The sequence below is a fragment of the Taurulus bubalis genome (genome assembly GCF_910589615.1).
Source record: "Taurulus bubalis genome assembly, chromosome: 15".
In the NCBI taxonomy this organism is placed as follows: domain Eukaryota; kingdom Metazoa; phylum Chordata; class Actinopteri; order Perciformes; family Cottidae; genus Taurulus; species Taurulus bubalis.
The window spans coordinates 8778280-8805984 of record NC_136603.1 but is presented as its reverse complement, the minus strand read 5'-3'; the positions used below and the strand labels follow the sequence as shown (position 1 = coordinate 8805984).

At 42.6% G+C, this 27705-nt stretch overlaps 2 protein-coding genes across 2 annotated transcripts in view; both read left to right on the top strand.

Moving 5' to 3' along the window:
- Nucleotides 1-234: 234 nt before the first annotated feature.
- ranbp2 (RAN binding protein 2) lies at nt 235-23292 on the top strand (the record flags this gene model as incomplete). Its single annotated transcript, XM_079230689.1, has 31 exons — nt 235-306; nt 1387-1454; nt 1557-1668; nt 3026-3178; nt 3272-3502; nt 3733-3875; nt 4475-4670; nt 5011-5151; nt 5441-5600; nt 6886-7067; nt 7799-7998; nt 8264-8387; nt 8679-8840; nt 9351-9488; nt 10062-10193; nt 10271-10495; nt 10654-10737; nt 11071-11212; nt 11352-11446; nt 11539-13309; nt 13682-16384; nt 16771-16848; nt 17755-17931; nt 18459-18545; nt 18778-18953; nt 19154-19475; nt 19892-19990; nt 20110-20261; nt 20358-20631; nt 21162-21514; nt 22205-23292. The coding sequence occupies 31 exons, from the start codon at nt 235-237 to the stop codon at nt 22508-22510; spliced, it is 9258 nt and encodes a 3085-aa protein (XP_079086815.1). The 3' UTR covers nt 22511-23292.
- Nucleotides 23293-24860: 1568 nt separating this feature from the next.
- Nucleotides 24861-27705, top strand: part of tpt1 (tumor protein, translationally-controlled 1) — a 2871-nt gene continuing 26 nt past the window's right edge. Inside the window, exons 1-6 of the mRNA XM_079231326.1 lie at nt 24861-24983; nt 25573-25646; nt 26315-26499; nt 26698-26803; nt 26932-27048; nt 27263-27705. The exon at nt 27263-27705 is cut by the window's right edge and continues 26 nt beyond it. Of these exons, the coding sequence (XP_079087452.1) occupies nt 24956-24983; nt 25573-25646; nt 26315-26499; nt 26698-26803; nt 26932-27048; nt 27263-27265 (513 nt within the window). The 5' untranslated portion in view covers nt 24861-24955 and the 3' untranslated portion in view covers nt 27266-27705. The remainder of the gene's footprint in view (nt 24984-25572; nt 25647-26314; nt 26500-26697; nt 26804-26931; nt 27049-27262) is intronic.

The following is a 27705-nucleotide window of genomic DNA, read 5'->3' as shown; positions in this document are numbered from 1 at the left end:
ACCGAATACTCGCTTTTCATTGGTTACGCAGCCTGATTCAAGCGAGCGCATTACCCCACGTGACCCTCTGCCGTTTGGCTGTAACGAGACTGCGCAATGTGAGGAGTTAGCCTTACGGAGTGACAGTGGAACCGATATTAATGTCGGTCTTTATTTTTTGTGAATTCCCGGTACTTTATGAACCATAGTCAACCGTTTTTTTTTTAAAGAAGTAGCTGTTTTGGAGGGGGAGCCATGCGGCGAAGTAAAGCTGAAGTTGACCGTTACGTTTCCTCAGTGCAGAGTTCCTCTCCTTCACTCAAAGAGGTAAGTTGAGCTAGCTAACGCTAGCACGCCGCTGCTATCATGTCAGACCAGCGTGGGTTACCCAGCCGGTGTAAGGACACAATCAGGAGAAGATAACCCCCGGTTGTACTTTTAACTAAGATACCGTTCAATCAGCTAATTAAGTGGTCGCTATGACCGTTAACTGATGGCTAGCAACATGAGCTAACTGACGGTCGGAGACCGGTCCTCCCATTTAGACACAAATCGCGCGGCATGGGGCAGCGCCGGCTAGTTAGCCATCACTCGCACAGCTTCTTTGATTACGTTGTGCGTGAAGCTGGTAACGTTAGTAGTTTAATACGTTACCGCCTGGAACAACGTGGCTTAACCCCCACCCCTCGTGTAGTTAGGTAACGTTGCTCAGTTAACCTAATGCCAGTTAGCGACTAGGTTAGCTAGCTAGCTAGTTGTAAACAGAAGTTACTTGACTTTACTGAACATATCAATGACGACATTTAACTCATAGTTCAGGTTCTCTGACATTGTAATCATGGCATTGAATCGCACCAAAACTACACCAATTGCAAAGTGAAGTACAGACATTTTAATATTTGGTCCTTCATGTAAAAATAGCCACGATGCAAATGTTCCAGTGACTTATCGATGCCATACTACCACCACAGTGTATAAAGCCATATGTAAATCACAATCAAATTGGAAAATCAGAATAAAAAATGCTGACGCAGTTATGCTTCAATCTGTCTTGTGTACCCTAATACGATTTTAAAGTTGGGGTTCATGCTTATTAACTTTGCAAACAGCATCTGAAGGAAAAAAATACCCATGTCGATATTAAACCAGCAACATTAGCTAGTCTGGGGAAGAGGAGAGTCAGCAATAAATCATAAGTGGAGATAAGCCTATAACCACAATGACTGATATGACGCTCACTTTTTACCATTATCAGGACTGAGGGGTCATTTGTATCCAAGACAATACATATATAATAATATATTTTTGTGTATGCTAGCTAACATAGCAAACAAGACAAATATGAATACAATTACTCAAAACATTGTTGGTTCATTGATATTCCTCTTGACTGTTTTCTTTCCGTAGAAGCCAGTCAAAGGGTTTTTATTTGCCAAATTGTACTTCGAAGCAAAGGAATATGACCTGGCAAAAAGGTAAGAACTCAAGCTTCCCTGTTGTTGACTAAATGTATAATTTGCTTCTCAAGAGGTTTAAATTTTATTGATGTAATCTTGCCTTTTTCATGCTCTTCCTAGACATGTATCGGAGTATCTCAAAGTCCAGGAGAGGGATCCGAAAGCACACAAATTCCTTGGACAGCTCTATGAGAGAGAGGGGGACATCAACAAGGCAGTTGGATGTTACAAGGTAGGAAGAACATGTTATTAATTGCAGCGTTGGGGTTTCAAATTCTGGCTCCTCTTGTCCACATGTGGGAAAAATGTCATTGAGCAAGACAATGAACCTAAAATAGCTCCAGATGCCCAAGCCAAACTGTACGAGTGAATGAGAGGCGTTCAGGTTTAAAGTGAACTGGCTCATTTACTGTCTATCTTATGTAATAGTGGTCCAATCAGGATGGGGATGCAATGTGTGTGTTTGTGCAAATCGTGATTATTGGTGGTCCAACCATACATCATTTGTGTATGCTTTTATGTTCCTAGCACTTTCCTTCTGTCTTGTGTCAATTATGTAAAATGTAAAAGTTGCAAACACATTTGTTTTGAGATGCAGTAGGTTCCATCGAAGTGAGCATGAAATGCCCATTAAAGGGATAGTTTGGGTGTGTGTGTTACTTATCCACAGATACATATTACCTAAAGTAAACAGCTGTCTGCACATCCCGTGTTTGGAGAAACAGACAAGAGTACCAGCAAGGGAGCAAAGCAATGTAATGCTGTAGCCACCTAAAAGAAAGGTCCACCTCTAGAAATATCAGTAGGCTATAGTTTCCAAATGAGAACTGAACTGAAAGTGAAACTTATCTATACTGTTGTTACGAATAAAGTATGGTGGCTTTGAAGAGAGCATAAGTTTCACTTCACTGGAAAGGGATGTTTGACAGCAAGATGAAGCTGTGAACATATTCTAAATATGGCATACACTTAAACCGGTTATTAACTTATTTTATAAGTGAGCCTTTCTTTTAGGTGCCTAAAATATATTTTGTTGAGGCCCCTGTCCACATACGCAGTACACTTCTTTTTTTGTGGTCTGTTTCTCCAAACTGGGGTTGTGCCGACAGTCATCTACAGTAGATAATAAACTGTCTATAGATAAGTACCTCATACAACCCCACTTCCAAACAATCCCATTAATGCCCCTAAATGCACCAGCAGTGAAACCTTTTTAGAGTCCTAGCCACACCTGCATTTGCATGTTGTAATGATATGACTGACTTTCTACTAGTATGCATGCTTTGAAAAAAAAGATCATTAGTGATGCTTACTGTAATGAAGTTGGTTTCCAGTTGATGAGTTAACAAAATTATACAATTATTACAAATTTGCTCCACACAATGTAATCAATCCTCTTGCCTTAGACTCTCAATATATCATGTATATTCAATAACCTCCTTAGACTTCTTTGTGGTGCAACAAAAGTAGCCATTCTACTAGTCTTTGTTTTTGGAAGAGTATTGCACTTTCAACAAATAAGGCGTTTGTGTCTAGTGTATCTGTCTGTACCCCTATTTATGTGTACCGGTATGTGTTTGTGTATGCAGCGATCGGTGGACATGAACCCAGCCCAAAGGGATCTGGTGCTGAAAGTGGCTGAGTTACTGGTCAGTAAGCAGGAATGTGACAGCAGAGCAGAGTTTTGGGTGGAGAAAGCTGCCAAGCTGCTGCCAGGAAACCCTGCCGTCTTCAACCTGAAGGTGAGGTTCCTTTTAATCCAATAAGACCTCCATCAGTTAACTGCTGAAGTCCTCTTACGCCAATCTTTTAACTTTAACTATTGCTCTATGCAGGAGCGTCTGTTAAGTCGTCAGGGTCAGCCGGGTTGGAACCGGTTGTTTGACCTGCTCCAGGCCGAGCTGATGGTGAGGCCAGCTGACACTCATGTGAACGTGAAGCTGGTGCAGCTGTTCTGCCAGGATGGGCGGCTAGATGAAGCCGTTAAGCACTGCCTGGCTGCTGAGAAAAGGGGCATGCTTAGCCACAGCCTGGACTGGTACCCAGTGGTGGTGCGCACACTACAGGTAAGCATGAAAGGGCACTAGTATACACTATATTTGACAAGTGTACATGTTTAAATGGTTCTATGGTGTTCTTTGTATTTCATGTCTTTTAAATCTATCAGTTCTTATATTTTTATATATATATATATATATATATATATATATATATATATATATATATATATATATATATATATATATATATTAATTAATAATAATTCCAAATTTGAATGAATTACCTTTTGTTGCAGGAGTATCTAGCTCAGCCCAGCGTCTCTGGTAATGAGAAGATGAGCCGGCATCTCCAGCGAGAGCTGCTATTGGCCCACTGCAGCCTTCTAAGAATCGCACTGTCTGAGAGCAGCATGCAGTCAAGCCTTGATGCGCTCACAGGGTAGGTCATGTTGAGGGCCTAGGGTGTTTTTACACATCAAATCTAACCCCAAAGTCCACTTTAGTCTCCTTTTATGCATTCAAGAGTAATTTCCCCCAACCCAAACTGTAATTATGTATTCATGTTGTATTTATACATCCTAGCATTTTTCATCACAGTTCTGTTTTACCCAACCAAACACTCATTCTAGCAGCTACCACCACACCAACTTCAGGTTTAGAATGTAACACTGATGTTCAGCATAAATTAGATCCACAGCACTAATTTAAAAAGAAAATGTGTCACTTTTACAATATAACCAAATATTCTCTGGTCTAAAACAATCTTTCGGCACGATAACATGTCGTTCACTACTGAGCCTGCGTATAACCGCTACCAACCACTTTACCTTTACTGCACCTGTCGCTCCTCTGCTCTGCTCTGTGTTTCTGTGGCGAAGCAAAGGTGAAAAACGAGCAGAGGATATTAATTATAATTTTAGCATTTGTGCTGCATAGTAAATATACTGCTGTGTATTTAGTGTGTGTGTGTGTGTGTGTGTGTGTGTGTGTGTGTGTGTGTGTGTGTGTGTGTGTGTGTGTGTGTGTGTGTGTGTGTAGTTTTGACCAAGCTATGCAGACGCTGAGCAGCATTGCTGGCCGCCACACAGACGAGCTTTTTGAGGTGTTTGTGGAAATGAGAGGTCACCTTTACCTGCATGCTGCCACACTGCTGTTGAAGCTGGCTCAGGATCACCAACATACCTGGAGGGCTGTCATTGACCTGGCTGCACTGTGCTACCTGCTGGCCTACCAGGTACTGACACACCAACCAGCAAATTGCTGGATAGGAATGAGGCTAGCCAGCTTGAATTACTTAATTAATTGCGGGTTGTTATATAATCAGTTTGTTTATTCAACAAAATACTTTCACTTGACATCTTTAAAGTCATGCACCCATTGTATCGCTACGAATATACTCGGAACCTATCAAAGCTGTGGCCTGAAGATGATGAATAATAAAACCTGAAAAACATTGCAAGACAAGTTTTGCACTCTCTGTTCTTTAAATGTCTTATTTTTTTTTTAACATACTTTATTTTGGAGCCAAGTCCAGAAACGTTTGAATACAATTTATTTTGTTGGTCCTCCCCCAGGTCCCGAGACCAAAAGCTAAAGTGACCAAAAGAGATCAGGCCGCCCCACAGCTTCTGGAGCTGCTGGCGAACGACCGCCAGAGTCAGGCCGGTCACATGCTGCTGAATCTGAGCACTGATTCATCCACCTTGATCAGAGAGGTCTGTCCATGTATTCTAATTCAGTTTAGTTAAAGGTTATAGCCTTTTTAATCGAGAAGAAACAGTACATTACTAAAGGGCAATGTATACATTTATTTAATTAATTCATGCTTGCCAGTGTAAAATAAGACTTGTGGAACTGAGATTTATACACGACGTGTGCATACCACTCAATCACAACCATGACGGATGCACCATTGCTTTCTCTTAACAGTGTAACACATCATATCAGACATAGACGGCACCGATAAACTGATGTTTTTATTTCTTTATGTTTTCTTTGCTGTAGGTGGTGGAGGCGTTTGGGAACCCTAGTGGTCAGGAGTCTCTGTTTAAAATGCTGTTTGGACCACAGGCCTCCACTGGATCTTCCTTTATTGCCAATGATGACATTCATTCCATTACCACCATGGCTCCAGAGCCCTCTCAACTCGTCAAATGGGATGCTGGTACAAAACCAATAATCTGCCTGAGCACTTTTTGTTTGTATTCAATTCAGGTCCACGCTGCAGTCAGTTTTGTATTTATTTAGTATTTTAATCCCTCTGTATGAACTTCATTGACAATTAAACGCGTAGTTCTACAATGAATATCTTTTGTAAACATAAAAACTAAAATGGGGTCTTTAAAGATCCCATTCTTTATATTAAGAATGGCGGCAAGTCAAACTCATCTTTCAAATCTACTCCTCTTAACCAATTTAATGCTAAAGCCCTTGTTAGTTAAAGCCCTTCTATATTGTGTCTTTGCAAAAGGTGTTGTGGTCTTTAGTCCAATGTCTTGGCCCGATCATCTATAAAAGTACAGTACGATTCACTGTTATAACACAGTAGTCAACTACTACTATACTGTATTGATTTCCAAACACAACATACATTTTTCTGTAATAGTTTACATGCAAAGATTTGTGGCTCAAATTGTATCAAAAGTAGGGCTATGATGATTGATGTTACATTAAAAAAAAAACATTTAAATGCAGATCCCACTGTTCTGGCTACATACAAAAGTATCGTAATGTATTTAATCAAAACCCCTTTACCATGATATGTATTGCATCACCAGATTCTTACCAATACACAGCTATACTCTGTACTACGCTAGGGCTGGGCGGTATGGCCAAAAATTCATATCACGGTATTTTGTAAGATTCTGGTGGTTTCACGGTATATGTTTTTTTTAAACAAGTAAACACATTGATTCCATTAACAGCACCAGTCAACTAGACAGCAGTACTGTCAGCCAGCTGTCCATAGCCGCAACAACAGCAGGCAGCAACATTTAGTTTTTACAGTTTAATACTGGGAGCGCAGTGGAGCTACTTACCCGTCAGTGTAACTGGGTTCAGTCATGGTTCACACTTGCTATAAAATGACAGCGCCGAATTGCATGCTGGGTGGAGTTCGCACACAAAAAAAACAGGAAGAGACAAACCGGAAGACACGCCACACAAACAGCTGTTCGCCGCCCAACTTCCCAGCATTCAATTTGGCCGTGTAATTTTGAACCATAAGTGAACCAAGTTACCCTGACAGCTAAGTAGCTCCACTGAGTTGCTGGTATTAAACTGTAAAAATAAATGTTGCCGCCTGCTGTTCTTGCGGATATGCACGGCGCTGGTTGCTGATGGCACCTAGAGCAATGTAATTACCGGTATGACGGTATATGAAAAATTCATACCGGGTATACGGCACAGCCCTATACTAAGCTGTAATAACTTGGATGCCTCCTCTATAGGCTCCATCCTGCTGCATGCTGGCGACTTGCAGCATCTAAGCTGGTTGGGGCTACAGTGGACTCTGCTGGCCCAAAGACCCGCCCTGCGGGACTGGCTTCAGCAGCTTTTTCCAAGGCTTACTCTGGAAACCTCCAAACTGGACACCAACGCACCAGAGTCCATCTGCCTGCTCGACCTGGAGGTAGGTGGAACCACGTGAGCTGAAGATGAAGCTTTGCAGGAGAAGTTTACAGATTTGCTTCGCTTCAGATACATTCAGATACAGTGTTTTGCTCATATCCAATTTTCAGTACTTTCCAAGAGAAAATGTAACGATAGATTTAAAGGTTTGAAATAAGGGGAACCTTTATTAATACCACAATTTATACGGTGCATAATTTACAATATATTTGGTTTACAGAACTTTCAGGCTCACTCGTAAAGGGTTTAGTTCTCACTAATTAAAGCCACAGGTGAGCATCCTTTGTGCCGACAATCTATAGTGTGCCTGGATGATTGATGCACTTTTGCGTGGTCCCTCGACCTGCTGCTTGTTAATATATTTAGACTGCTGAATTTTCCTAGCTGTGTGAATCTTTGGCCGTTTGTGTGTGTAATGGGTTAGTGAGGACAAGTTGGTCAGAAAGTGGTCTTTTTATCTTTAATTTCTTTAAAATTTTAAATTATTATTCTTTACTGTTTGTGTAAAATGCACTGAGACTTAACTTACAAATATTTTAAATGCACAACTATCAAAAGTGTATAAATCAATGTTCTGAATAATGCCTCTGAAACTGTATTTGATAGGGCGACACAACATTTATGAATGACTATATCGAGCCATTCTTATTGATAAATGCAACTTTTTCTACAATTAACCATTTCTACTCGAATATAAACCTCTACGTCTCTTGCCTGGTTTACTCCATCCAGGTGTTTTTATGCGGTGTGGTGTTCTGTAGCCACGCTCAGCTCCAGGAGACGGCGAAGATAAGCAGCGGAGTGAACCCGCAACAGCAGCAGCAGCTCTATGAGCCTCGCTGCCTCCCCCTTCCCCTCCTTCGCCTCTTGACCACCAACAGACAGAGGGAGTGGTGGGACGCCATTTACAGCCTCATTCACAAACGAACAGCGTGAGTAAAACTAAGGTTAAAATCAAACCGTGTATTTACCATTAGATGAACTCTTCAATAGATTCTAAACTTGTTGTTAACTTGATTAAAGCAAAAGTCAACCTATTCTATCCATATAGATGAGGCACAAACATGACATTTTTGTCTGCCTGCGTTCCGATCATCTCAATAAGTGACACAATCGGGCCAAAACAGAGCACTTGCTTGTTTTAGTTTCCAAAATTTGTGTCCTGGTGTTCACTGTTTTTTGCGTGTTTCCTTGTAGTTCTGGCATGTCGGCCAAACTGCGGATGATTGTGCAACATGGACTGAGCACTCTGAGGGCTGGAGAGAAACACGGGCTCCAACCGGCACTAGTCATCTACTGGGCACAGTGTCTCAGCCAGACGGTACACACTCCGCCACATTTCGACACACTCGTGTGTAGCCAGCTAGACAAAAAGAAAGGATGCGTTTACAATCTTTGGGTCTTGACCTCTGGTGAGGTTGCTTGGCAAGCGGATGGAGTTGCAGGATATTTCTAATACTGAATAGTATTGAATAGTAATAGTGCAAAAGTGCATGAAGTGTTTTTTCTTACTTTAAAATTTTTTTTTATGTCTACCCTGCATCAAGCTAATGTGGCAGGCTTGTCGTCTTTTCTTGATGCTCAGCAAACATGTTAATGCTTATCAACCCAGGGTGATGGAGTGAACTCGTACTACGAACAGAAGGAGTACATCGGCCGCAGTGTCCACTACTGGAAAATTGTCCTTCCACTGTTGGAAAGGATCAAAAACAGACGCAGTATACCAGAACCACTTGAGCCCCTCTTCATACACTTTCCCTCCAAAGATATTCAGGTAAATACCGGCAGCTTTTCCTTTTTATTGTATTCAGTTTAGGATATAAGTGGTATTAGGTGAACGCCCCTCATGTCCACTCTCAAATCGTGAGGCAGTGTAGACGTTTGGTCTAAAGTTTAAGGCTTTCTTCAACTCTAGAAATTCAACTAACACTCAATTTGATTGACTAATCGATTCTCCACAAAGGAATCACACAGGAAGCACCACTTTACCAGAGATGTGCTCATAAGTTACTTGGAGGCAAGTCTATTGCCATGAAAAACATGTAAACTGTGTACAGCTTTTTTTCTTTCTTTCTTTTTTTTTTTTTTTTTTTTAATTTTTCAAGTGGTTCTGTAGATGGATTTTAGGAAGAGTTTTTGAGATCTTACGGTTTGGGGTTTGACTCCCACTGAGGCCACTACAGCAAATATATGCATCTTTGATCCTAATGGGTGTTTAGATCGCTCTACGTTGTTTCAGGTTGGCTTACAGATTGTATGTGTGCATGTCCATGTTCCTTTCCAGATTTCTTCTGTGAAGGGCCATGAAGAGGAAGCCAAGATTGCAAATTCGGTTCTCCTTGACATTGAAGGCAAAACCGAGGAGGCCATCGCTACTTTGGAAACCATCAAAAACATGTCATCCATCTGGCATTTGGCACAGGTAAGTCATACGCTTCTACACAACATAACTGGGATACGTTTCTCTTTCACCATCTGAATTAAATATCGACTATGTTCAGTCATTGTTTTTTTAGAGATGTGCACTAAAGAGGATCTTTGTTTACAAATTCATGAACCAGTTTATTTCCTACTCTCATTCCTGGCAGCTAGTTGTCCAACAGTTCTCTTTTTAAAGTAGGAATAGTGCATTGCCAATAATAATGTTATCTTCTTCAGAATATATATATATAACAAATATTGTGGAAATGTTGGCAGAATAAGCATGCCGTTTGGGAGCATATCAGTGGAGCACCTCTGCTCTTTCTTTTATTAGTTTGTTTTTTCACTGCATCTTCCAATGTTTGCTGCCTTAGTACAAACATCCTCTGAGCTGCTATATGGAACAACTCTCGAACAAAAATGATGATGATTTGAGAGGATCTCTGATCAAAAAACATTTTACTAACAAAATGTACAGCCAATATGTGACACATAATATGGATGTTAGTGCTTCTGCCACCTGTACATGCCTTTTGATATTTGTTTTCTACAATGTGCTGTGTTTCCTTGGCAGATCTACCAGCGGCTATCAGAGGAGGCCAGCAACGGAGTTGAGGAGACCCAAGACAGGTGCATCACTTTTCTGAGAAAGTTCAGGACCTACCTGTCCAAGATCTACAATGCTAATGCAGATGACATCGAGAAGGTAAGTCCTATACACTTTTACTTTTTAATGTGAACAACTCTGCAAATATGTAACCACTTATCACACCTGTTTCCCAGCTGCCTGTCTCCATGGAGGAAGTTGTGGACCTCCTGAATGATGTGAACCAGCAGCTGGGGGAGAGTGTGGAGTCTATGGATGAAGAGGAGGAGAAGGAGGGTCGAAGAGGATCAACCCACGCCAGCCCTGCCCATCCCATAGAAACCTTTACCGCAGTGTCCCACATAAAGTTTTCCTCTCTCTCTCCTAACAAAAGCATCATCTCTCCGTCCAAAAGACACCTGGTAGGTTCAGGTTACTGATGCTTAATCAGAAGCCCATCAGAAGATTGTTTTCATATCATCTGTATATAAGTGTTTTCTGTTGTTCTTCGCAGAGATGTCAATCTGCAACACAAATGAGTGACTTTTCATTTCTTCCCCCTGTTGTTGTTGTTGTTCAGATTTCTCCCAAGACACCACCTCATTGGGTGGAGGACCAGAAAAGTATCCTCCAGATGCTTTGTCAGCAAGTTGAAGCCCTCAAGGTCAGGATAAGAGATTAAACATATACTCTTTTTTTAATTATAAATATGGAGGCAGGGTTTGAAATTACAACATTAAATGAAAATGGAGCCAATTAGATTTACTTCCATGTGATAGTATATTTAGCAAATGTGGTAAATTACAAATATAGGTATATAATAAAGGCCTGGTTCTAACTGCAGTTGAGGTAAATATAAATACTGCTAGCTATTTTTTGTTGGTGGATGATAATTAACATGGGAATAACTTGGTATATGATGTGTATATTCTACTTATTCCACTTATAGTGTGATTAAGCTCCATGTTATAGTCTCATTAAGCGCCATGTTTTTCAGAATGAGGTTCATGATCTGAAACACAACTCTTCAGTGAACGCAAGCTCCCCTCAACACAAGGCGTATGGGGAGAGCTACGGGGCCGAGGGCCTACAGGAGCCCTTTACCCCAGTCCAGTCCTACCATGGCGCCCCTCTAACAGGTCGGCACACTCAATAGAGCCAAAGCATTAATACATCTATATATAGTGCCATATTTTTGTTCTACAAGTAATAAGATAGAAATAGCCTTTTTGAATAAATGTATATTTCTACCTCCTTTTTTTTTTTTTTTTCTTCAAGTTGCAACCACAGCCCCCTCGGCCTACTACAACCAGTCTCCAGCTTATAACTCTCAGTATCTTCTGCGCACGGCAACAAATGTCACCCCCACTAAGGTAATTATCACTGTTTAACACTTGTTCACAGTAACCGACTTATTCAGAGTAAATTGAATGGCGTTTGATTCATTTTTTCACTCTTCACACAGGGCCCAATGTACAATATTAACCGTATGCCACCTCAGCAGCATATGTATGCCTACCAGCAGCCCACTCATACTCCTCCATTGCAGACAGCCCCAGCCTGCATTTACCCTCCTCAAGAACAGGTCTTTGGAGCCCCTCTTCGGTTTGAATCACCAGCCACAAGCCTTCTTTCCCCATATAGTGAAGAATATTATGGGCAGAGTGTACCTCAACAAACAACTAACCTTCCCCTGCCTGAACCTGGCTACTTTACCAAGCCATCTGTTGTCCCTGTTCAGCCACCTAAGGGCATTGAGGGGAAGCCTATGGACTTTGGGAAGCTCTCCTTCAGCCAGCAGTCACCTGCTGAAGTCCCTAAAGTGCCCAGTTTTGGATCGGGGGCAGTTGCCCATTCAACACCATCATCTGCTTTTAAGTTCAACTCCAACTTTAAATCCAACGATGGAGATTTAACTTTCCCACCTTCTCAGGCCAAACACAGTGAAAGTCTGCTTGGTCTTCTCACATCAGACTTTCCCTCTAAAATAGATACTGTCCCAGAGAATCATCCGGCCCAGGAGCAACCCTCCAGCCAAGCGGGCATCTTCACCTTTGGAAATAAAAAGGCTCCTGGCTTCTCCTTTGCTGATTCTGCACCGAGCACACGTACTGGAAGTCTTTTTGGAAACGTGGAGCAGCCATTTGCATTTGGGGATGTTGCCAAGCCAGTGTTTGGGGTTGCTGCAGAGGAAGAAAGAGCAGCAGAGAGTGACAATGACAGCACTCATGTTGAAGAGGATGAAGATGGTCCTCACTTTGAGCCCATTGTGCCCCTTCCTGATAAAGTAGATGTGAAAACGGGTGAAGAGGAGGAGGAGGAAATGTTTTGCAACAGGGCAAAGATGTATCGATTTGACACAGACACAAAGGAGTGGAAGGAGCGTGGCATCGGCAATGTTAAAATCCTAAAACACAGCGCCAAAGGAAAGGTGCGCCTCTTAATGAGGAGGGAGCAGGTCCTTAAGATCTGTGCAAACCACTACATCAATGCCGATATGCTACTGAAACCGAATGCTGGCTCTGACAAATCCTGGGTCTGGAATGCTATTGATTATGCAGATGAAGAACCTAAGCCGGAACAGCTGGCCATCCGCTTCAAAACAGCTGATGAGGCATCACTTTTCAAAGTTAAGTTTGAGGAAGCCCAGAAAATTGTTCTCAAATCACCAAAAAAGCATGATCAACAAGAGAAAAAAGAGGAAAACTTGAAAGGTTCTGAATCACTGGCAGCCCACTTTGCCATTAAAGATGGGGAATGGGACTGCACTTTGTGCTATGTAAGAAATAAACCAACGGATGGGCAGTGTGCAGCTTGTCAAAGTGCCAATCCCAATTCTTCATCCAAGCCAGACATTCAGACGGGTGGTGAAGCCAAAGCCCCCCAAAGTCCCTTCACTTTCAAATTTGGGACCGATGCATCAAAACCCAGTAGTTCTGGCTCTACATTTACTGGATTTGGTGCTTTTGGAGCTATACCCACCTCATTTACATTTGGCACCGGCACCTCAAAACCCGCTGACACAGTAACCAGTGCATTTGGTTCTGGTTTTGAGTTTCAGTTTGGCAAGAAGCCGGGTCAATGGGAGTGTGATGTATGTGAAGTAAGAAATGAGGTCTCTGCAGACAGTTGCGTTTCTTGCAAAGCACCTAAAGCCTCACTTAAAACATCTGCGACAGCACAAATGGCCCCAACTGTAGATGCGCCATCTATAGCTACTGTTGGCTTTGGATTTGGTGCCCAGTTTGGCAAGAAGCCAGGGCAGTGGGACTGTACTATTTGCGAAGTCAGAAATGACGTCTCTGCAGACAACTGTGTCGCCTGTAATACCTCCAACCCTGTTTCTTGTAAGGCTCTTAAAGCTTCACCTAAAACAACTGCGACAGCACAAACTGCCCCAACTGTAGATGCCCCATCTATAGCTAGTTTTGGATTTGGTGCCCAGTTTGGCAAGAAGCCAGGGCAGTGGGACTGTACTATTTGCGAAGTCAGAAATGACGTCTCTGCAGACAACTGTGTCGCCTGTAATACCCCCAACCCCGTTTCTTGTAAGGCTCTTAAAGCGTCACCTAAAACAACTGCGACTGCACAAACTGCCCCATCTATAGCTAGTTTTGGATTTGGTGCCCAGTTTGGCAAGAAGCCAGGGCAGTGGGACTGTACTATTTGCGAAGTCAGAAATGACATCTCTGCTGACCATTGTGTTGCCTGTAATACCCCCAGCCCTGCTGCTAAATCAACAGGGGGGGTTCCAGTAATATCAAATATGCCATTTGTGTCAGGATTTGGGTCTGCTTTGGCAATGAAGGATGGGCAGTGGGACTGCGATACCTGCCTGGTCAGAAATGAAGCATCAGCTGCAGAATGTGTTTCCTGTCGTTCCCCACATCCCAATCCCTCTTTAGCAGCCATGTTTGCCAGGAAAGATGATGAATGGGATTGTGACGCTTGTCTAGTGAGAAACAATGCCTCTGCCAATAAGTGCGTGGCATGTCAAACAACAAATCCCAATGCTAAAAGCACAACCAGCACTGCTACTTCGGCCTCCACATTCAGCTTTACGTTTGGCACCAAAGGTTCATCAAGCCAGCCTGCTGGGACTGGATTTACAATGCCTTTTGAAACTGCCAACACTTTTCAGTTTGGTCAAAAGAAAGAGAAAAGCTCAGCTGCTTCTTTTAAGTTTGAAGCTCCCCCGTCTGCATCGAATACCACAAGTTCTTCAGGCTTTTCTTTCTCATTGCCTGTTGCAGCTGGTGGCTTCAAGTTTGGCATTCAGGACTCTGCCCAAGAAACTCCCTCTACTGATGATCAAATGCCTGCATCAGGGTCAGCCTCCAGTTTTCTGAAAAGCATCGCTGACAAACACAAGGAGCAAGAAACTGTGTCTACTCCGTTGGTGGACCAAACAGAGCAAGATCAAAATCCATTAATTTCTGGAAAAACCCCAGCATTCACTTTTGCTAACTTGGCAGAGTCCTCTGAAGGAGACTTTCAGTTTGGCCAGAACAACCTCAATTTCAAAGGTTTATCTGGGTCTGGTGAGCAGATGTTCTCAATCCTGCCCAGGGCTGAGGCCACAAAGGAGCTGGAAGACGACGACATGTATAAAACTGAGGAAAATGACGACATCCAGTTTGAACCAGTGGTCCAGATGCCTGATAGGGTGGACCTGGTAACGGGGGAGGAAGATGAACAGGTTCTCTATTCTCAGCGTCTCAAACTGTTCAGATTTGACCCGGACACAAGTCAGTGGAAAGAGCGGGGTGTAGGAATCCTTAAATTCCTGAAAAACAACTCTAATGGCAGGCTAAGGGTGCTGATGAGAAGAGAGCAAGTTCTGAAGGTGTGTGCTAACCACTGGATCACCACCATTATGAATCTTAAGCCCCTGGCAGGCTCAGACAAAGCATGGATGTGGCTGGCCAATGACTTCTCTGAAGGGGATGCTAAACTTGAACAGTTGGCTGCCAAGTTTAAAACCCCAGAGCTGGCTGAGGAGTTTAAAGAGAAGTTTGAAGAGTGTCAGAGACTTCTCTTGGACATTCCCCTACAAACGCCTCACAAGCTTGTCGACTCAGGCAGAACAGCGCATCTCATTCAGAAAGCAGAGGAAATGAAGTCTGGTTTAAAAGACCTGAAATTCTTTTTGACAGATGACAAAACAAAGATCAAAGATGACAGACAGGGTGACATTACAACATCCAGCAATGTTTCAAACCTTGTAATCAAGCCTCACGGTGAAACCACCGGCCCCACCTTAGAGTGGGATAACTATGACCTAAGAGAAGATGCCTTGGATGATACTGCTGACTCATCAGTCTATGCCTCTCCTATTACCAGCAGTCCCGTGAGAAAGAACCTTTTCCTCTTTGGAGAATCCACAGGTGGATTCAACTTCAGCTTCCAACCCGGCATCAGCCCCTCCAAGTCTCCTGCGAAGCTTAACCAAAGCGGAGCCTCAGGAGGTACTGATGACGAGCAGGATGCAACCCAAGATGAGGAGAGGGATGGCCAGTACTTCGAGCCTGTGGTCCCCTTGCCTGATCTGGTAGATACTTCTACGGGGGAGGAAAATGAAATGGTGGTCTTCAGTCACAGGGCCAAAATGTATCGCTACGACAAGGACCTGGGTCAGTGGAAGGAGAGGGGTATCGGAGACCTCAAGGTCTTGCAGAATTTTGACACCAAACGAGTGAGGTTAATAATGAGGAGAGACCAGGTACTGAAGATCTGTGCCAACCACAGGATCACGGCAGCCATGAAGCTGGAACCTATGAAGGGAGCGGAGAAGGCCTGGGTCTGGAGTGCCTTGGACTTTGCTGAAGTAGGAGAGGGTAGTATTGAGCAGTTGGCTGTGAGATTCAAGCTGCAGGACACGGCAAATGCATTCAAACAGGTATTTGAAGAGGCAAAGGTTGCCCAAGAAAAACAGGAACTCATGACTCAGGTGACATCCAGGGTTGCCTCACCTCAAGACAGCGGACCTCCAGAATCTGCACAGCCTGCTACACATGTGTGTGGGAAGGCGGCCATCGCTGTTCTGGAAGAGACCACAAAGGAACGTACAGAGCTTCCCTCCGATGGTAAGCCAAGTTCAAGTGGGTCTCCAGGTCCGTCTCCAGGTCCAATCAACCCCTCAAAGATGGTGGTGTCCCCCCCTAAGTTTGTTTTTGGAACTCATAGCCTTCAGAAGTTCTTTGGCTCCCCTAAATTTCACTCAGAGACTGAGGAATCGGCATCCAGTTTTAAAGCCAAAGATTCTGGATGTCCTGGCGAGGATTCACCTGCATTCAAAATCCCAGAGAAAGGTAAAAAAAAAAAAAAATCTCTCTTTGTGCGATATTTGTTTGATTTTTGTTTTTGAGAGAGCATAACAGTTGTTTTGTTTTGAAATTTGAGTTTTACTCCATTGTCTTGTTTCATCTGCATCTCACTGCTCCAGCGTGATCTTGACCCGGCAAAGACCCTTCTCCAAATTTTCTAGGACAGAAATCATATTCCTGATTTCCTCCCCATGTAGCTACTTTATATACATTGTTTCAATATGTTGTTATAGTATATGAAGAAATTCTGTAATGTAGTAAAACTATGCAGAACATGATCTATTTTAATTTGAACACTTTTGGCTGTTTTATGGTTATGACACCAGCCTCACAATTAGTTTCTCTTCGCCCAACAACCCATCACCCTTTAGGGCTGGATTTTAGGCTTTTCAAAGATAACCCAATGGCTTTTTGGACCAGCACATCAACATCCCAATTTGAACCCCCAGGTACTCTAATCAATGCAGTGTGTGTTAACACTTCTCAGCTGTCACCTGGCTGGCCCTTGTCACTAGACGGAAATAACCTGGATGCACGGAGTGGAAAGAAACATTCATGCTAATGTGTTGCATGTCCAGTGTGTGGAGGTGCAGTTTTAATTGTCCAAAGATTTTTTGTAATTCTAACAATTCTCGAGTAACACCTGTGTCGCAAGATGTCTCGTACAAGAGGGAGTATATCTGCTAGTTAATCAGGGTCATGTGCTGTTAAATAATTCCTGAAAATGAATTAAAACATAAGGTTTGTTTTTCACAAAATCTTGTTAGTTTCTGCTCTTAAATAGTGACTAAAATGCAAGCTGTTGATCTCTCCCGCCTTCCAAAGAGCAAATGTCCAGTCTCATTTAGGCCAAGTCAAACTTTTGCATAGCAACAGGAGACATCAGTGAATGTCTTTTGTAAGGTGAGCTGAGAGGAATGAGCTGTGCAAACGTCACACATACCATTTTTAGTGCAGGATGTGCAGCAACAGCATGAAATGCAATTCCCCGTTTAGTCTGGCTGCTGCCAGTGATGTGCACCTCAGCAAAGGCTAATTAGAGTTAAAGCTCAGGTATTTAATGCTACAATACTATGTGTCCTACAGTAAGTCTCTCAAATACAAAGACGTAAATTTTACCCGATTTTACAAAGAAAATAAACAGATGTATGCAGAAATGTTTTCTTAGTAAAACTTGTCTTTCATTTGTAAATCAAACGCATGCTATTCATTGTTTTTTTTGCTGTGCATGATTTTTATGTTTTGGAGTGTGGAACTAACACTTCCGATTTATAAAGCAGTTTAATCTCTTGGTCTGTTCTAAGCAGTTCTTCCTCACTATGTTGGTCTGCTTCTATTGTATCTGTCTGTCATAGGGCCGCCTCAGGCAGCAGGAGGCAGTGCGGGGTCGGATGAGGACTCGGACGTGGAGGTTGTGTATGTCAGGGAACCCACTGCTGAACAGGCAGCTTTAGCCAGCGAGCTCATGCTGCCGCTCACCTTTTTCTGCTACCAGAATGAACCAGGCTACACCAGTGACGATCAAACTGATGGTGAGACCACAAGCTAGGAAACTAGAGTATAAAAAGTGTGTGTTGTTGAAATGAATATGGTACATACGAAGACTTTCATTACAGTTATGACTCATTCCATTTTTATTGTTGCGTTTTTATGTGTGCATTTTTCACAGTTTGTTTTTATTAATTTATCTTCAGCTCATTTCGTTAAAGCAAAGTCTTCTAACATTTGTAAATGAAGACAAGATTTCATTCAAACATGCAAATATTTGTATGAAGTGACAGAAATAATTCAAATGATCAGAATTACTTTCTCATGTTCCACTTTGGAGTTTGTTTCTTTTCTCTCTCGCCATCTCGCAAAATGTGTACATTTCTGTAAATCTGGCCGTCATGGAGCTGAAAAACTGTCAATCAGAAGTCAACAAAGCAAACATAAACCTGTCTTAAAGTCCTGCTCATTTGCATTGTCCAAGATCTGTGGGATTGAAGTGGGAACTGTGGGATCAACATACTTGATTGCAAAAAAAGAAGTAATTTCAAGAGATTATTTAAATTTTCAGATGAGGACTTTGAGTCTGCAGTAAACGCCTTGAATGGAAAGCTCTACCTGGATCCTCCTGAGAAAAAGGCTGCAGCATGTGGTGATGGTATGTATGTCGTATCCTGTCACACACTATTTCATCCCATTACTTGCCCTCCCATTTGTCAAAATCACGTTGGTTTGATTAATTTCACAGATATTTTCAGGGCTGTGATGGACATTTAATCTTTTCAATACACTATTCACTTCATGTCAAAGTATGTGGACATAGTCGGAGGTAATGCTAACCTCGCCTGCCACTCATTCTTGAGCCCTAAACTTGTGTGTACTGCATACAGAGCCAGACTGCCAGGTGGTGTGGGAAAAGAAGCCGACGCCGGAGGAGGAGGAGAAGGCCAAAAGCCTCCAGCTTCCACCCAACTTCTTCTGCGGCCTGAGCACCACAGACAGCGACCCGGACCACGACAAGCCCGAAGACTTTGAGACGGAAGTCCGCAAGGCGCAGCAGGACCTGGTAATGGACACAACTCTTAGATAGGGCACTGGATTTATGCAGATAATAATGCAAATTATTAGCCCTAATTCTCCAAATCGGTGCATGAATAAACAATGTGTTGCCTTGTGTGTCTCGCCTTTAACTAGTTAGTTGTATTTGTTAATGTAGCATCTAGAGAGCGTCTGTATGATTGTAGTTTAATTTGTAAATTGTTTCAGGGTGCCCAGTTAAACCAAGCTGAAAAGGCCTCCAGCAGCCCCTCTGTAGCTCCAGAAGAACCAATATTTGACACGTCATCCGGCGGCGCAGAGGTTGCAGCCGGCGGCGGCGCAGAGGTTGCAGCCGGCGGCGGCGCAGAGGTTGCAGCCGGCGGCGGCGCAGAGGTTGCAGGCACCACGACTACATCGGAGCAGCAGACCTCAGACCAGCTAACCGAGACTCTGAGTGAAGCTCCTGGCAGCAGCTCTCCCATTGACCTGTCCACTAAGAAGAGCCCAGAACCAGAGTCCAACACTGGGACTTCAATTCCAGCTTTTGAAGGTATAGAGCACTTAGTGATCATTACTACAGATGTTAGACTGTTTGTGGGTTAGCACAACCATCCTCACAAGACTATACATATATGTAACAAAGATACAAAATATCAGTAATTAGTCATTGATTTACTACTAACCTTAGTAGTTTTGTCTGAACGCTGGACATATATGTTAACGTGGCACAAACGTCTGGGAAACAGACGGACACATTATGTTGCTCCTTCTGATTCTTTGACTACATTTTGCTGATTATAATTATATACTGTTACTTTTTCTCAAGTAAGATTTTGAATGTGTCTATGATTAGATGTTCCTGTTGTGTCCAACACACTTTCTGCTGGAATCCTGCATACAAAAAAGGAATCAAAGAAACTGCATTCAATTCAGTATTTTATGACCGCTTTTTTGCTCCCACCACAGGCACCATCGCAGACCCCAACTTTGGTTTCAAGTCGTTCGGAGGCTCCTCTTTTGCTGCTTTGGCCCAAAACACAGACGAATTTGCATTTGGACGTCAAGGTTTGCTTCATCATTGACATTTTCTTAAGATGTTCTTTCGGCAACTGACTGTTTAGAACAATGATACACACTTAAACAAAACATTTCACCACATATTTATTTCTTTTCTTTTTTTGAAGACTCCAGCTTCTCGTGGGCAAACGCTGGGGCAGTAGTATTTGGGGGCGGAATTTCCTCTGCACCAAAAAACGGCGGTGAGGAGGGAAGTGATGAAGAGGACGCGTCTAATAGTGCGGACATTCACTTTGAGCCAATTGTGTCACTACCAGAGGTACCTTTTTTGTAAAGATACTGAACTTTTTTGTATTTTGGTTGGTATTAAGTTTAGTGAATGATGTACATCTTTGTGTAACCGTGTGTCTCTCAGGTGGAGACAAAGTCTGGAGAAGAGGATGAGGAAATCCTGTTCAAGGAGCGCGCCAAGCTGTACCGATGGGACCGAGACCTCGGCCAGTGGAAGGAGCGCGGCGTCGGTGACCTCAAGATCCTCTTCCACCCAACCAAACGTTTCTACCGAGTCCTGATGAGAAGAGAGCAGGTGCTGAGGGTTTGTGCCAACCACACGATCACACAGGCGATGGAACTCAAACCCATGAACGCCTCAGCTAACGCGCTGCTCTGGACGGCCACCGACTACTCAGGTACACGTGGAGTGTTGATGCAAAGTCTGTGTCTGTGCTGCAATTGTCTGTTCTTAGTTTCTTTAATCTGATGTTTATTCGCTGGCTTTGGTAGTGGCATCCAGTGACCGCACACTTTAAAATAGAAGGTTATCAATGTAAAGCTATATAATTACCGTTTTTGTCCTGCCCACGCATCGTGGAAAACAGTTGACCAATTTACCAGTCATTGAAAACGTGGAAAATAATAGAAAAATATTGTCTAGGCAAAGTATTTTAACACTCTATTTTCCTTTTAGCTTAGACAGAACTAGGAGGCTATCCAATAGAGCACCTTTGAAATGCATACCATTGCCAACTGAAAGGGCTAAGTTATGTTCAGGATCAAATTAATGTTCAAATGGTAGTTTATGGACAAGAGTATTTTGAAGATGCTGCTCTGGTACATTGTGGAAACACCTTGAACACACCACCCAAGTTATGTGAAATGGTTGCACATGCAGCTTCCTCTGCTGTCCTTTTGCTGATGGTCTCTCTCTCTGTTTTTCAAGATGGCGACGGCTCAGTGGAGCAGCTGGCGGCCAAGTTCAAAACTCCTGAAATAACCGAATCCTTCAAGAAGACCTTCTGTGAGTGTCAGAGCCGCACCGGAACGGAGGGAGATGACTCGTGCATTTCCTCGCCGCAGATGTCCCGAGTTCAGGAGCACTCCAGAGACACGAACCCCCTGGTGTTCCTCAAAGTGACAGCCGATGGCCAACCGCTGGGCACGATCACCGTAGAGCTTTTCTCCCACATCGTCCCAAAGACGGCAGAGAACTTCAGGGCTCTCTGTACCGGGGAGAAGGGCTTCGGGCTGCGGGCCTCCATCATCCACAGAATCATACCGGCCTTCATGTGTCAGGTGAGGAGACCGGATGATAATTAAGATGTGAAACTTGTGCAGTGCTACATGTCTTGATAACCGTGATGTGGAATTTGCTCAGTGATGACCAATCACTTTCTCTCCTCGTTGTTTTTCTTTGTAGTTGTAACACTCATATATTTGGGACTACAATGCTTAATCTGTACTTTGCAACACAAATTCCAGCGGATTTTTTCTTTATTTTTTATGTGATGTTTTTGATCCGTTTAAAATATGACATATCATGTACCGGCATTTAAAACGATTATCATATTTGGTGTGAGAATTTAGGATTTCCACCTGGTAAAAGGCATTATAAGTGTGTATCCTGGTCATAGTTCAGAAATACAATCTGCTGTGGTTTGCCTCTGCTACGTGGCACTTGACAGCCAGGATGGCACAAGCATACAGTCACTTTTTAAGAAAATTGTTGAACAAATTCCTTGTAAAATGTATTAATTTAATCCACATCAGCATTATTCTTGGCCATAATTATTCCCTCTATGGTGTTAAATCCTCACATATTTTCTCAGTCATGATGATTTGTTCAGTTTGGTGCTGGTAGTGTGTGTGTGTGTGTGTGTGTGTGTGTGTGTGTGTGTGTGTGTGTGTGTGTGTGTGTGTGTGTGTGTGTGTGTGTGTGTTCAGTGTAATATTACTAACAAGTTCCTCATTGGTCCTTTTTTTTAGGGTGGTGACATCACCAACGGCGACGGCACAGGAGGAAAGTCCATCTACGGCACCAAGTTTGAGGATGAGAACTTTGATGTTCGGCACACGGGCCCAGGCATTCTGTCCATGGCCAATCGTGGGCGCGACACCAACAACTCCCAATTCTTCATCACCCTGAAGAAAGCCGAGCACCTGGACTTCAAACATGTGGTTTTCGGCTGGGTTCGGGACGGCATGGATGTTGTGCAACAGATGGGAGAGCTCGGCACAAAAGGAGGCAAGCCCACAAAGCAGCTCGTCATCAGCGAATGTGGACAGCTGTAGCGTTTTAAACGTTACGTTCAAGATTTACAGCTTTTGTTTCGGCTGTAAAGTCAAAAAAGTACTTTGGATATTGACGCGTTTCCTGTGCAGCGCTAAGCGTCCTGCCAGACCTGAGTCCATTGTCATTCGGCATATGAGAATTAAACACTGATTACAGGACTAACCTTCAAGACCTTTCATTTTAGAAACTTGGCTTCAATAGCCTGGAAAAATATATATATATATATTTTGCTATCCTATTACATAATCACAGATGGGAAACGAGGTGTAGTGCGTCGGTGGAGCATTTTGAGCAAAGCTAGTATACTTTCGCTCTGCTGCACATTCTGTCAATAAATTGTCATTTGTTAATTTTGTTTGTATAATTGTACATGAGCTACTTTTTTAATGTTTTTTTTGGGGGGGGGTTCTCGTTTTGCATGTGCTCAATTTAAATGTGCTGTTCCTCTTCATAAGCTCCTCTTTGGTATTTTTTTCCCTTTTTTTGAGGAAGTCTTAACTATAATGAAAGGTGAGGTTGTTATTTGAATGCACCGATTGGTTTGTAACTGTATTTTTACTGTAAGGCTCTCCCAATGATTTTGTTTTTGTGCAAGTGACTTTCACAATGTGCAGATAAACTACGTCAACTTGAGTCATCTCACCGCGTTGCCCTGTATGATGCTCGATGACCACGTTACATCTGGTTTGTTTTTACAAAAGGCAATCCATGATGGTTTAAGATGATCACAAAGTTGAAATCATTTGCTCAGAAAGGAGAAATAAAGTTGCTTTATATGTAATGGATGGCTGCTGGAAATATTTTCTCATGCGTAGTCACTGTTATGGATTTTACCATCGAGATGTCGACTTGTAAGCCGTCAACACCGGCTGTATTTGTTTACGCACAGAATACATATTATAATGCACAGTGTAATTATAATGCACAGGTTGAAGTATTTGGAGGCTCAATATACTGTATTTGCTCTTGACCACTTAAAACAGAATGAGATTATTTAGTACCACCAGAATTAAGTGTTTAGGTTTTTGTGTTGGGAAATGTATTTCATAGATAATGTAAATTAAATGAAAGACAGCCAAAGAAAAATCCAAAATGCCATTTACATAATTCATAAAATTAGACATTATTGTAGATGTCTGGCAGGGATTTGGACTCATGTCTTGTAAAATCAAGAGGTAGAAGAGATGCACTTCATTACTTGAGAAGCCACAAAGTTAAACCTTTCGTTTCTCATGTGTGAGTAGATCAACTGAGCCGAGTAAGTTGTAACTATACATAAGTATTGAACACATCACTATCTATTTTTCTCAGTAAATATATTTCTAAAGGTGCTATTGACATGACATTGTCCCCAGATGTCGGTAACAACCCAAGTGATCCAGACATACGAAGAAAACCAAACATAAGTTCAGAAATTAAGTTATGTCTAATAAAATGGAATGACAGGAAAATGATGTAATACTTGGTACAAAAGCCTTTGTTGGTTCAAGGTGTCTCGTCTCCTGTTTGGAGAATCTAGTCTCATGCATTGCTCAGGTGTGATTTTGGCTCCACACAAACAGTCTTTATATCTTGAAGCTGCCGTGGGCCTCTTGTATGAACTCTGATCTTTAGCTGATCTTCTGTTCTCCAAACAGGAGGCGTCTTGCACCAACAAATGCTTTTGTACCAAGAATTAAATGAATTTCAGTAAGCGTGTTCGATGATTTTTCCCTGTATCACGGTGCTCACTGTTTTGTGTTGTTTTTGTTGTAAGTACTGTTTTCTGCTGGGATTCCTGGAGCTCTTTCACCAGAGATGAGCTCATAAACATCAGGGGAACAACTCCAGCGGACATACTTCCAACTTTTCTGTTAACTTGCAATTACTGGACATTCTCGTCAACGGTGCAGGGACCCTTTAATATCAGGTCACAAGGTACAAATCCAGAAAAAAACGTGGTATAAACCCCCCCCTCCCCCCCCTACCAAAAAAATACATGTTAGTTATCAAATTAAACATAGAAATCAGGGCTACAATAATATATAATACCCATGCACAACATCTAAACACCACTCAAACAATAAATAGGATTAGAGGTTAGGGTTAGGGTGAGTATATATATATATATATATATATATATATATATATATATATATATATATATATATATATATATATGCTACATATACATATATACTATATACACACACACACACACACACACACACACACACACACACATATTCAGGAACACTTGGGCTTTATTCATCAACGTGGCTGCAGTACCACTTTATGCCACCATACCAAAGTGGCAGCAAAAGCATAAGAAACCAACCCACGATGACGTCGGCAGGATGTAAATACCGTGCCTCGCGGACTCGTCGGTCTTTTCCCTCTCCGGTGCTTTTTGGGCGGCTGGCCTGCGCTCTGTGTCTGAAAGATCTAAACACAAAAGTCTCAAAATGATCATCTACAGGTGCATCATCTCCAGTGAGTAGTCGTGTTTATTGAGTTACTCTTTCGTTTTCGTTAGATCGCGTCCCGATCGCGGCAATTATTTTAGTCGAAGTCACGTAATTAGAGAGTTGTCCCGGCTAGCTAAGCGTTAGCGTTAGCTAGCCGACTCGTGCTAGCCGGTATTGTCGGTGAGCTTTTACTTTTGGCCGTGGCTCAAGAAACGTGTCCAGTGAGTTGGAGACACGTAACTACCGTGTCTCTGGCTCTATAACGGGGAGCTCTTAGCGGGCATGTGGCTCGGTGGTTCGGGGCTTTTGTGTAACGTTAGTAGATAATGTGACGAGGTACGAGGCCTGTCGGCGGCTCGGAGCTCCTCGCTGCGTTATCCACGGGGACATATTGAAATGCTCTCCGGCATCGCCACTCGGCCAACAGCAGGCCACGAAGCCGCTACAGCCCTCGTTTTATTGAATCACAACGTTAAAGAGCAAGATGGAGACTTAAGAGTTGGTCACCACAGAGGACCACGAGCCCGCTTACGTAGCTTGTACATGATGACGCATTCAGAGGCAGCCCGGAAATTGTGCTTTGTGTTAGTGTGACAAATGTTTTCCTCCCGCAGATGATGAGATGTTCGCGGACAGCTTCAACATCAAGGAATCTGAGAATGGCATCTTCTTTGAAGTTCAAGGAAAGGTGAGTTGTTGGATGTGATGAGTGTTCAGACTGAAATGGGGTTCTTTCCACATGGTTGGCTTAATGTGAGGTCACACTGACCTGGACACGTGACTTTTTCACACTGATGAATCCGTTTGGATGGTGATATTAACAGTTTTACAAAACGAATGAAGATGGCAACAAATGCCACCTGTTTGCTGATGATGCAGATTTAGTTAAATTCCTGTTTCTATACCACCCTGCTCTAGTCACACTGAGCACAGCTCAAATATTCATTGGGTAAGATTATAAGAATCATGATTTATTGCTCATGAGTCCAGAGGAAGTGTGGCACCAAGCAAAATCACAAGGAACCCATAAAAAACGAGTCACGGTAATGTAACGACTCAAAGCCACAACCAGACTTGCTACATATGGCCAAAGAAGTGACCGTGTTCTGCATAAATAATGTTTTTTTTTTTTTTTTTTAAACGGACCATTAACCGCTCTAAATGATTGTCCCACATTTTGGATTACAGATTTAATGTAATCTGAAGCTACCAACAAGTATTTACTACTCATGTGGCTTCGCTTTGGGTTTAAATAAGCAAAGTGGCTACATTCTAGCCTTCTGCGCTGTCGATCGGACACGTCTACATCTGTCCCACTACCTGTGATTCACCGTACACTCTGCTTTGTGTGTCTAGCTGGTCACCAGGTCAGAGGGCTTTGACGACGCTTTAATCGGTGCCAACGCGTCTGCTGAAGAAGCTAGCGAGGGCACTGATTCGGCCTCTGTCTCTGGAGTCGACATCGTCCTCAACCACAAATTGCAGGAGACAGGTTTCACCAAGAAGCAGTATTTAATCTACTTCAAGGAATACGTTAAAGCGTGAGTATTGTGCTCTTGTGTGTGTGTGTATATATATATATATATATATATATATATATATATATATATTTATTTATTTATTTATTTATTTATTTATTCATTCATTCCGGGGTTGGTGCAGTTTGTTTACGTAGTTTGACCATGCGGGATGTTCCTTTTTAAAATGTCGGGTTTTCTTTTCTTCCTTCCCGTGTGCAGCGTCAAGGCCTACCTGGAAAAGAACAATCCAGAGAGAGTGGCGACCTTCGTGGACGAAGTCCAAAAAGAAGTCAAGAAGATTTTGAATAACATCACCTCCTACCAGGTATAATGAAATGTTAACCACCCAAAGATGACGCTCCATCTTCTTGACTGCACGCTGTAGTTCGCGGTCACTCATCTTGAGGCCAGCATCTCTTTGAAATCTGAACTTCTGTCCTTGTCTCCTTGCAGTTTTTCATGGGCGAGTCCATGACCCCAGAGGGCATGGTGGGACTGATGGACTACCGCGAGGACGGAATTACACCATTCATGCTTTTCTTCAAAGATGGTCTCATAGTTGAGAAATGTGTAAGTACTCGGGCTCCAAATACACACGTGTCATGAAGTAACACAGGTTTTTTTTTATTATTATTGATGTGCAGCTGTAGAAGATGTTTATGTCACAGAAGCAATTGAATGGAATTCAGCAAACATTCATTTGTTGTGCAAAGGAAGTTACTTTGCCCTAATTTTTTCCTTCATATGCTTTAATTTTGTTACTGTATATTTGTCTCTCCTGCAGTAAATACCTGGAACATCATCTGCAGTAAATACCTGGAACAACATCTGCTTTTCAATTGGCTGCATCATTCCAAATGGCTCCAAGAATGGACTGAAGGATCACTATTTTGCATCATGCCTGGGGGAAAAAAACACTTTTACAGTTTCTTATGGTCGCCATGCCTCAGGCTGGGTGACTCAAACACGATCGGTCACTGAATACTGTTTTTAACTTTTTCTTTTTGACTTTTGCGGTGTTTTGATTTTCATCACAGGATTGGCCCAGTTTTTGTCATTGAAAAGGCAAGATAGTGAGTGGACCTGTGAATGGAAGAAGAAAAAAACATTTGTTTCCCCATCTGTCTGCGTACTATTTTTAGCCCAGCTCTACAAAGGGTGACCTACGATCTGATTATGGTTGCATTAAATACGATTCCATCTTTAATGAAAATACTTCTGGTTTAA